This window comes from Octodon degus, unplaced genomic scaffold (assembly GCF_000260255.1).
Source record: "Octodon degus isolate 3935 unplaced genomic scaffold, OctDeg1.0 scaffold00216, whole genome shotgun sequence".
Lineage (NCBI taxonomy): Eukaryota > Metazoa > Chordata > Mammalia > Rodentia > Octodontidae > Octodon > Octodon degus.
Window position 1 is genome coordinate 1,221,976 of NW_004524792.1, and position 12,241 is coordinate 1,234,216.

The 12,241-nt window shown below is 37.0% G+C and overlaps 1 protein-coding gene across 3 annotated transcripts in view; it reads right to left on the reverse strand.

Moving 5' to 3' along the window:
• The window catches only part of Ankrd12 (ankyrin repeat domain 12), a 116,042-nt gene that overhangs the window by 62,569 nt on the left and 41,232 nt on the right, over window positions 1-12,241 (reverse strand). For 2 of the 3 annotated variants that reach the window (XM_004645043.2, XM_023705274.1), the window contains exons 4-5: window positions 6,754-6,822; window positions 1,412-1,558 (exon numbers count right to left, since the gene is read on the reverse strand). In XM_004645043.2, coding sequence (XP_004645100.1) covers window positions 1,412-1,558; window positions 6,754-6,822 — 216 coding nt within the window. The remainder of the gene's footprint in view (window positions 1-1,411; window positions 1,559-6,753; window positions 6,823-12,241) is intronic. The other variant, XM_004645044.3, reaches the window with a different exon arrangement.

The window sequence follows — 12,241 nt, forward strand, 5'->3', positions numbered from 1 at the left end:
TTTTTAAAAGTCTTTCAAAATAATGGTTAACCTGATCTCAAAGTCAATCTTTTAAACAAAAATCATTAGGCTTTAACACTGTAAAATGCCTTGACTTTGGCCACAGTCTGTCCCAAGTGAGCAGCAAAGGTGAGAGCCCCCCCCAAAGTTTCTCTTTAAAATGCTCTAAAACGCTTCTAGTAAAGACAGTAGGTACACTCATGTTTTGATTGAAGTTATATTTGGATACTATGCTGTATCAATTTTTAAAATAGTCAATACAGGAAAAGTTCACTGGGAAATTGTTCCTTTTTCAATACATTTCGATGATCTTAAAGATGCCTTGAATGCAAAGTCCAAAGAAAATCTTTTTCCCCAGAAAAAAAGGATTTACATCTGCCACCAGTTTAAAAAAAAAAAAGGAATGTGCTAAGATTTTCTTTTTAATCTATTTGGTACAGGGTCTCACTATACAGCTTGGATTTGCAGTGATCCTCCTGTTTCAGCCTCCCCAGCGCTGGGGTTACAGGCACGTGCTTAGTGCAGCTGAGCTATCTCACCATCCCCAAACAATGTGCTAAGATTACCAGTGAACTGGAAGCCTGGAAAACAGCCTTAGAGAAAGAAATTGGGAGAAATCTTCAATATGGTTAAGAGTTCTGCCATGATTTCTCAAACCGATTGACCTGTTTCTAAATTATGCATTTTATTTAATAAGAATTTACTTAATGCCCAGTAAATGCAAAGATCCCTGCTCTTATATATCTTCTAATCTAGTGCAGAATACAGACATTAAACAGTCACACAAATAATGGTTCTACTAAGTTTAAGAAAGGATAAAAACTAAAAATAGGAAAAAGTATTTGTTTAATAAGCAAGTTTATCTGGGCCTGGGGAAAAGCTCAGAATTCACAGGAACTGGGACTGGTGAGATAGCTCAGTGGTTTTAGAAAATGTTTTAGAAAAAACTAGTCTAGAGCACCTACTTAGAACAAGCTTAGCAAAGCACAGGGACCGCGGTTCAATCCCCCAGCACCACATGCCAGCCAGCCCCGCCCCCAGGCGGGCTGAGCTGGCCACACACACACACACACACACACACACAAATAAATTAATTAATTTTAAAAAAAAAACCAGCTTTAAAAAAAAAAAGAGAGAGAAAAAAAACTAAAGCACCTCCTTAAGCAAGCTCAGGCAAGCTCAGGGACCTGGGTTTAATCCCTGGCACCACATGATGCACCAGCCCCTCCCCCAGGGCAGGCTGAGCTGGCCAGAGTCTAGGTGGGGATGGTGGCGCATGCCTATAATCCCAGCTCTGGGGAGGCTGAAAGCAGGAGGATTACCATGAGTCCGAGCTGTATAGTGAGACCCTGTAACAACCAAACACATTAAAAAAAAAAAAAGAAGAATACTCGGTGATGGTAGTTATCACCTGGACTGTTGTCTCTTGCTGTCATCTGCATGAGAAGGGCCATCTGCTTTCGCTCTGAGAGTGGATAACCAAAAAGAATGCTCACTGGTGTGGATTTCTTATTTCCAGCTTCTTTTTTGGTTTTCTTCTTTTCTGGACCTTCTTTCTCTAGAATTAAATATTTATGGATTTGAAAACAATGCAAGTATATGGAAAGAAAAAGACAACTTCTTAAATACGTTCTATACATGGCACTGAAAAACGTCTACAATATATAACTGATAATAGCTACAGAAAAACAGCAGTAGACTTGTGCAATTTCCTTCCTAATGCTTTGGAAAAATACATTCTGAATTCTGCTGTCTTCAGGTATATGGGAATCTATTTCTAGTAAAATCTGTATTTTAGTGATCTGTTTTATTGAAATTTAACTTTTTCTAAAACATTTCAGATGTCTGCACTACAGTTAGTTACCCCTTGATATTGAAAAGGATTGATTCCAGGCCCTTGTGAGGAACCCAGAGGCTAATGATAGCTGAAGACCCTTGCAGAAAGTGGTGTCAAATGTGCTTATAACCTGTGAAAGTTTCCATTCACTTGAAAAAATCTCCAGATTACTTGTAATTCTTAACACAGCATTAATGTTGTATGAATAGTTATCATGCTGGATTGTTTATGGAATAATGACAAGACGTCTGTAAATGTTTAGTATATATACAATTTTTTAAAATATCTTTGATCTGTAATTACTTGCGTTGGTGAACTGAGTGAACTACATGACATCTTTGAAACATTTCATCCACTATAATTTTTATCCTTGTTACTGTTAAACCTAAAACCTATCCTAGGGATGTGGCTCCCTAGTAAGCAGTTTGCCTATCATATATGAAGCCTGAGTTGAATCTCAGTAACACCAAATAAATAAAGAAATAACTTCTCTAATTCTAAGAATAGTTTGTGTATCTTTCAAGAAACTTAAGTTTCTCTCTCTTTCTCTTTCTTTTTTGTATTTTAGTACAGGGTCTACAGGGGCTCACTATGTAGATCAGACTCCGCGGTGATCCACCAGTGTTCAGCCCCCCAGTGCTGGGATTACAGGTGCATGCCACCACGCCCAGTCTCAATCATCGTCTCAGTGGGCACCAGGGGTGGGGCCAGCAAGGCATGCTGGACATCAAACCTTAGCTGCTGCACTCTGCCTAAGCTTAAATTTCTTTAAGAGACTAAAATAAATCTCAGACTGGGTGTGGTGGCACATGTCTATAATCCCAGTTACAAAGTGAGCTCAAGGCCAGCCTGAAGTGCAAAACCCTACCTGAAAAAGATTGGGGGGGGGTGAGAAAAGATTAAGCCTCATTATACAGAGTACTGAAAAAATCCATCAAATCATTAATTCACATCACAGGGTTGCCAAACATGGAGTATTAGTCAAAGTGAAAAATGAGCAAATTTAAATAATTTGTGTGGCAGTAAGTAAGAAACATCCTGCAAGGACCCCAAAATTTCCAGGGTCCTTTTCAAAGAAATCTGATCAGTCTCCAGATCTGTTCTCAGACTCTCTTATTCTGGAAATCTAGCAATATTATCAACATTTCCCTTTAAGTGCCAGGAAATCAGACTGAGATGGATTCTATACGTAAAGATGAACACATGGAGTTCATGTGGATTCTCTGGGGTAACTACCTGCCTAGGCATGTACAGTATATTTTGGAAATTATATATAAATACCCAGGATTTTAAAATCCAGTTATGTATACCTGCAGAGGAGCTAAAAACAAAAACCAAAAAATTTAAAAATTAGTAAAAATGAGCAGAGGAAGGGATGGCCTAGTTGTCAATACAATGGGGACTTTTCAGAAGGCAGATGTGCCAGCAGATGGATAAGCAATAAACATTTATTCATCTAACAAGTTTCAAGAAACTAATTAAAATCTGATGTTAGTAGGACAAGGAATTGTTACTATTACCACTTCAGTCAATTAGAATAAATCGGCATCCAAAAGGCATAGAAAAACTAGAGGTCCTAATATTTAAATTCAGCTGCTAACGGATCATTCAAAATTCAGCAATTCCTAATACATACATTTTGTTGACTATTTGATTTTATGTAAAACCAAAATTTCAACTTATTAAAACACTGTACTTTTATTAGTATTTCTAAGACAAGCTTTCATTTTCATATTTCTATCACTAAAGAGCCAATGTAATATAAATCCAATCTCGGCATAATATCTAACCTATTATTAAAATTATTACAAAACTTAAGTCTTTGAAAGAGTTCATTTTCCTGAAATGTGTATTCTTTCTCTTAGTAATTTTCAGCTCTCTAGTATTTAGGGAAGAAGTATAATAATTGTCATTTTAATGGTTCATTTCAATTAACAATACCTCCATGCTCTAAATGTTGAACCAGAGTGAAGATGCGAGGTAAGCTCTTTAACACAGACACCCAGCCCTTTTCATTTTATTTTGCAAAAAAGGTCTCATTGAGTTTCCCAAGCTGGTATCAAACTTGCACTTTTCTTGCCTCAACTTTTGGAGCAGCTGGGGCTTACAGGTGTGTACCACCCTATCCAGCTGAACAACAAATTAAATATAATAAACATATATACCTCTCCTAAAAGTGTTAACATTGTGAATATTTTACAGAAAGAACAAAAGATGTTTCAAGGAAACATTCAAAATTTAGTAATAAATAGAAACAGTAAGATCTATCCTTAAAATATTTTTTAAAATTTAAGGGAAACTTTTGCCTTTTGTGTTCTACATGTGAAACAATTTACTTTTTCTTTTCTAGCTGCATTTTTGATACAATGTTTTCAAAAGATTATATTCTTTTTTTTTTTTTTTTTTTTTTTTTTGCAGTACCAGGTATTGAACCTGTGCTTGCCAGGCAAGCACTTATTCTACTGAGGTATTTCTCCGGCCCCTAAAAGATTATATTCTAAAGTGATATATACCTGAAGATATTTTAAAAAGATGCTTAAAAGTTTACTATTAGAACTTTATGCTGCTATATAGTCAAGAATGTAATGATTACATTTTGGAAAAAAAATTAGGTAACTCAATGAATTCAAATTAGATTATTGCATCTAATACAGTCTTTTTTCTGAGTTACCATAGTCAAGATATGACATGAAGGCTAAGTGACAACAGCTGGTGTTGGATAAATAGGTGTGAGATAATCACAACATTCTTCAAAACTGTGACTTTTTTTGGTACTTTTTAGGGAAGGGTCTACAGGGTGTTTAGGGTCTCACTACTAGATTGGACTCCCAGTAATCTGCCTGTTTACAGCCTCCCAAGAGCTGGGATTACAAACACAAGTCAACTTCCGTGTCAGCATGCCCCTGAGGCGGGGCCTGGCACGGCAGGCCCGGGGATGGAATCCCCAGCCCCTGTGCCTGCTTGCAGGCGCTTTAACTTTAATCCGCTGAGCTATGTGGCTGTGACATTGTTAAACTACTAAGTATACTTCTTAACTTTAAAGCAACTGATAAATCTAGGATTTTTCCCAAGAAAAAGTCACTTCCTCTAACCTGTCAGAAATAAAAAATAACCTGAAAATGTTAAACGTATCTCTAGATTTCAGTAACTAAAAATGTATTTATTTGCTTAATAGCTGGCCAAAACTTTAAAGTGATTGAGTGACAGGGTCCCACTATTTTATTCAGGCTGGCTTTGAGGTCACTACGTAGCTCAGGCTGTTCTCAAACCTGCAGTGACCCTTCTGCCTCAGATGCCAGTGTTGGGATCATAGCATGTACCACCAAGCCCAGCTGAACTTCAAAAATTTAAACACAGGTTCACTGACAAAAAGTGCTTATTTAGAACTATCTACCATAGACCTAAAATTTCACTAAGCCAACCTAATTTTTTTTTTTTAAGGAAAAAGCTGATTCCCTTAAGATTATCTGAAATAAACATTAAACTTTATATCAACCCAACACTTTCTTCCGTGATCTAAAAATTCCAAAAATGCAGAGAGGCCCCAGCTTCAGAGTCTGGAAAACTAAGGCTTTCTCTCCAAGTCTGGTCAGAAAAAAACAGAAGGCTTAACACCTGCTACTTCCCCATTAGGGTTTGGGCATATTATAGAGAAGAGATATCCCTCCCCCACCAAAGCCTGATTCATAATCCTATTAGTATCTGAAAAGTAAAGAATATGACATTTCCTCACAAAGCAGTCACTGTATAAAGGATTAAATAATGGAGCTACCATACAAATATAGATGAATGTAATTGGATGTAAGTCATATTTGCAGTATGCTTTCCTTAATCCTGAAAATAAACATGTCATGTTCTGTTTCTAAAATATCATGGATTTCTAATAGTTACTGATTTGCATCAATGATACTCAGATTTATCGCACACAGCTCCTTTAGGCATGCCATGGCGCTTAGAGAACATCTTCTAAAAGTAAGCCTGACTGAGTAGTAAATGACTGTAAATATGATCTCCACGCAATCTTGGTAACTAGGACCTAATGATCAAACAGCTAAATTAAAAACTATCAGGGTAATTATTTGCTTTTGCCCCTACATGACCCAAATCCACAGATATATACAATTAAAATGGTACCGTAAGCATAAGGCTTATTTCAATTTTAATAGCTAAATGCAACAGGTTAGAGATGACCCTTGGAGATAGCCAGGGGTTAGATAATACTTACACTTTACAATGTTCAGAGAAAAGAATGTCAGCCTAATTTTTTTAAAAAGAGACAAGCACTTAACCAGTTTTCCCCTACTTAACTTTTCACTTTAATATATTTATATACTCTTTGATATTCTTTTATTTGGAGTATTATGAATCAATAGCACATCATAACTGGAGACGCAGCCAAATAAACATTCCAACACAGTTAATGGTCATGGCATTTCTCCAGGGAGCCTGGTATTTTAATCTATTTATAGTTAAGTTCAACCTGGGCAGCAAGGTCTATAAGGACTGAAGAGTTTAATGGGAAGTATTTTAAATGTGTTTTTATAAAAACATCACATCATTGAAGGGTACACATCAAAGCAGACTAAACACCTTGAGCACCTTTCCTTTCCCCAAGGGATGCTGAACTGTGAGACGAGGGGAGCGGCTGACTTCCAGCTTTCTACAGGAATGGTGCCTAGCACTGTGCACTTCCACATCTCTGGAGAGGTCTATGGCAGTTCACACACAGCATGTGTTAGGACACAAGGTACTGGAGTATCTCAGAACCCAAACTAGACATTTGGTAGACTCATATAGTTCTCTTTTATTCAAAGTTGAAAAAAGTTACTAATGTACAATACTTAATTATAAATGTGACAAAAACAAAACAAAACAAAAAAAACCAACCACTAGCTAAACAGGAGCACCTGAATTACCTGAGTATGTCCTGTAAGAAGATATAAGTCTCTCCCCCCAATTTTCACTTGTATGTCCTGGATCTGAATCTACAGAATGAGAAGAGACAGAAGAAAAGGAAAAAGCACACGAAGGGAATTGCAGACTTCAACAAACCAACATTTTTCAAAAGACCATCAGTCAGTTAAGCAAGGATCTATCATTGTTTTTCTAAAAGATTATTTTTAAGGTAAAGCCAAAAGTACATTTAAAACACAAGGTTGGCCATTGTGATCTTCACTGGATCTTAAAGCTGAGAAATTCAATCACACAGTTTCAGTCACGGACATTACTGACACTGCTTATGAAAACACCCCACCTTTTATTGAGGCTATATATTTTTAAAATTTCTGAATTATGATAAAAGAACCTTGACTTACTACTGTTTTTCACTATACAATCTGCCTTTGAAAAATGGGAATAACACTTTTATTTCACAAGAGAGCCAAAACAGCTCCCAATACAAAAGACCCTTTTAGGTTGCAGTATAATTCTGCTACAGACCTTTCCATAAATCATGTATTTTAAAGAAAGAACTGCTACGGTGACTGCTACTGAAGACATCTTAGGATGAAAGCAGCTTAAGTTAAAAACAAAAACAAGCTTATCAGTTACAAATATGTAATTCTTTCTAATAATTCATGACAGAAATAATATACAGAACTTTTTGGCAATATGGCCAGAGCATTCGTTTTTCTTTTAAACAATATGTTATCTTAATTCACAATAATATTGTTCTGATCTTTATATCCTCAACTTGTTGATACACACTTTTCTTTCCAGGATAATTATTGATGACAGTATTCATGATACCAGGTAAAAGTAATCAAATGTTAGGAACAAAAGACAGCAAGTACTCCTGAAAATAGTGTTTGAAAATTTAAAAAATAAGACTAAAAGCTTAGTGATGAGAAGGTTCACTCAATCAAAAGGTTGGTCATAGTAAAATGACATTTAAACCAATTCTAAGGTAAGTGATTAAATCAACTGACAAGATTTTCAATGAACACTTACATTTTAAACCCGAAGGCATTAAGTGATCACATGCAAGAATCCCATGAAAAATAGTATCTGAATTTTATATAAACACAAGCAAAAAATTTAAAACGTTTTCCAGATTACAAAACAAATTAGCAGCAAATACGTCCCACCAACTGGATTGCATGTTATTGAAAGATCATATTATATGAAAAGATTAAAACAAGAGGATAAAATAAATATCTGATTATACTCATTAATATAAGGTAGCTGTTTAACAGTTCATCCAAATCTTCTCTTGGAAGTAACCAACTCATCCTGATCCCATATATTCTTTGGCTTTTATTCAAATCTTATATTTATATAGTAGACACTCAAATATGAATTCTATAAAGACTTAATTCAGGTACTGGAAAAATAAAGCTTCTATCCCATGTCCCTTTGCTACTATCTCCTTCTATGCTATGCTAAACCAGGTCATATGAAATTCCTATTTCAGATTGCTATAAAACATACTAAATGCTAAGCAGAGCAATTCTCTCCCTCATCTATTCCCTACAATAAGGAAAGACAAAATCAATGCCTGTATTTCAAAAGCAATCTTTTTACTTTTAAATTTTCAATTAAAATTAAAATACTGTTTTAGGTTGTAAGAAAAAAAAATACCAAGAATGACTTTAGAAGTCTGCATCTTATGTTTGAAATGTTTATAATAAAACATGAAGGCGGAAAACATCAATCTGTAATAAAAAATGGAAATCAAAAATCACAAAAAAAGACTGTAGTTATTAAGCAAAGCACTGACTTTATATGCTAACTTAACAGAGGCAGCTGTCTCCAAATTTGTTTGAGGCACATTAAGGTAAATTCTCTTGTATGACATAAAGCCTCGGGCTGGGGAGATGGCTCAGTAGAATAAGTGCTTCCCTGGCAAATGCAAGGGTCTGAGTTCAATCCCCGGTTCCGTCAAAACAAAATAAAACAAAACAAAAAGACATAAAGCTTCAAGGAAGCAGAACTAGGACTGGCTGCAGAGGTTTATTTACGAAATTTCAGCATGTTATACAACTGCCACCATGAGCTATAGGAACAGATCATACTTTGTCCCTGAATTTTCTTATCATATCATCTAAAAAGGCCCGAAGAAAACTCTGTAGTAAGCAAATAATGTTTGCTAAGGGGAGATAATTATTAAAGAAAAAATTAAGGATACTGCATCTTTATAATATGCATATAAAAATGAAGTACTACTAGTTTATCTGTAGGGAATATTAGGTCTATCATGTACAGTATGAAGAAAAACATGTCTCCTAATGCTATCTGAAGTTAAAGAACGTTCATAAATTGCTTTAACTGTGATTATCTTGGAAAGACATGAATCACAGAAATGATTCACTCTTTTAATAAAACCCCAGGGCATGCTAAAAACACAATCTGTAAAGATGCTCTTGATAATATATAATACTTGTAACAAAAGACTTGCAAATTTGTTAGTCTGAAGGCCAAGAGGCTGTCAAACACCTTCATATCAAGGGATTATGGCTGTCCCAGACCAGGAAAAGTAGCATGATATTATGCTGATAGAGGATGAAGAGCACTCATAGAGGCAGAAACTGCCGTGATTATCAAAGATAAAAGTCATCAGTTACTGATTATACTTCATACACAGCAGCAGATACTGTAAACCACCTACCTACACAGCATCTGTTCTCTCCTTCTCACCACCATACCCCAACCCTACAGTACACAAACAGCTAAAAGTATCTTTTTTTTTGAGATAGGGTCTTGCTATGCAGTTCAGGCTGGCCTTGTGCTCACTTTTGTAGGCCCCAGGCTGGTCTTGAACTTGCAGAGATCCCCCAGTCGCAACCTCCCGAGTGCTGGGATTACAGGCGTGAGCCACCGTGCCCAGTTCCACATGAAGGACATCCAGGCCAGGATGGTATGCCCAGGGATCGAGGACCGAGACCACACGGCATGCAGGACTGGCAATCAAACTTGGGTCCTTGTGCTCGCCAGATAGACACTTATGGCTCTGAGCTATCTTCCCAGCCCCCAAGTATCTGACTTGCATGCAACTAGGTAGCCTAAACAACAGGTAGAAGTTTCTGAGGACAATATTGCATCAATAAAAGGGCATGTTTCACTTGAAGAAAGATACTGTCATCGAGGGGCCTTCCACTTTTTGCCAGGATGCAGTAGTAATTTTGTGATTATAGTTACAAATGCTGAAGGTCAATTCCAATATATGAGCTAAGGGAGCAGAGTAGAAAAAGGACACAAACCCTGTCCCACATACATTACTTGGCTGATACACCAGTGTATGGAGTAGTATACACTCTGGACTGCTTAAGTGTGGTTGTGTTTTCTTATGATGCTGTTATTATTATTATTATTATTACTGTATTTTTAGGGAAAGGTCTACAGGGTGTTCAGGGTCTCACTACTAGATTGGACTTGTAGTGATCCGCCTGTTTACAGCCTCCCAAGAGATGGGATTACAGGCATGTGCCACTATGGCAGGCCCAGGGATTGAACCCAGCCCCTGCGACTGCTTGCAAGTGCTTTCATCTGCTAAACTATTTGGCTGGCTCTGATTTTATTCTTTATCTTTTTGCAAGGGGGTCTCTCTATGCAGCAGGTTGGCCTTGAGCTAACTTTATAGCCCAGACTGGCCTGAAGCTTGCAATGATCCTCTTGCCTCAGCCTCCCCGAGTGCTGGGATTATAGCAAGTGTGTGCTACACACCTGGCTAACAATTTAAATTTAAAAATCCCTATCTGTTTAAACAGATCTGTTGATCTGTTTTCTATAATACTCAACTACTGTATCACCAAGTAAATTTACATGTTATATCACCTAAAGGCCACAATTCTCAGAAGCTGATATTACATGCAGAAAAGGAAATTTGAGACCAAGAATTCAAATTAGTTGGGCATGGTGTCACATGGCTGTAATCCCGGAACAGTGGGAAGCTGAGGCAAAAGGATGATGGCAAGTTCAAATACAATCTAGATAATTTAATGACTTAGGCAAACTTTGTCTCATACTATACAAAGTAAGTTAAAAAAGCAAAGCAGGAACAGGATGCAGCCTAGGGGAAAGGTGCTGGATTCTACAACCTAGGGTCACAACAAGAAAAACAAGCAGGGCAAATCACCTGGGCAGGGCCTGCAGGGCTGAGCAACAACCCGCCAGTGGTCAGAGTCTGAAATCTTCTGACAACCGAGACAATATGTAATTTAAAGAGCAAAATAAAAGATGAGATGAAAATTTTCCAAGTGAGGTGACCAAAAGATGGAAGCAGGTAGAAGAGGGAAGGGACGTGTCATGTTCATTATCAACTCCTGACAGTGCATGTAATTATGTGTCGCAAATATGCACTAATAAAAAGTTTTTAGCTAACACCAAGTCTTTGATAATAAACACTATGCTATCATTTACCTCGATCTATACCTCTCACTATAAAAACTGATCTGATCAAGATCCTAGACTAAGAGAGTTTTAAAGTAAACTTTAAGAACTAAAAATAAGTGAAAAAGCAAGATACTATAGTAGATGTAAAAAGTGTCTTCCAGATAAGTACTTGCTTTTAGGCTTCCCTGAGTTCAAAGGATGTCACTGTTTCTTTTCTTTTCTTTTTTTTCGTTCCTTGAATGCCTTCAGGGCACTTTTGGCCAGTGGGAGAGTTGTGAGGTTCGAACTCAAGCAACCTGAGGCTGACAGCTTTGTGGAAGCAGCCACTTAAAGGCCTGAGCTAGGGCCAGGCCCCCGGATGTCACTGTTTCTACTGGCTTCTTAATATCCAGTTATAGGAATTCTCTAAAACGGTAGGACAACATGGAACACATACTAGAATAATGTAAACAGATATTTTGGCAATTTCTGAAAAACAATTCATAACGCAGTATTACGATGCAGGTATCTGGATCCATTGCCATGACTTCAAATTATGCTATAATTAGTTCCCAACTTTTACCTACACAGTCCACTACTTACTTTTCTACACAGTGTTATCTTTTTGAAAAAAATTAGTAAGCATTAAATAATTGAATTGGATAACCACTTACCAGCCTAATTATTTAAATACAGGGTGACCAAAAATTACAGTTTTGGGGTGTTCATTTTTATAAGATAATGCAATAGAAAACATAAAAATGACATTTTTATCAAATTTTTTTGTCTATGGTATATTGTAAAACACAAGGTTACAATATGGATAGTAGTATCTAGTCACTTTCTGAATCTTTCGCATTACTGCCTTTCATTGAACAACACACTTTACACTGTCATGTTGGCCTTTCCTTTTTTAATTTCAATACAATGTCTTTCCAGTAAACATAATGGTGGCCGGCCGAGTTCCGGGAGCCCCCAGACCCAGTCCTAGCCCAGGTCCGGAATTGCTGCCGACTTCCGGGAACACCCAGACCCAGTCCTAGCCCAGGTCCGCAGCAGGAAGGAGCTGAGCACAGCAGCCAGACCTAAGCCAGA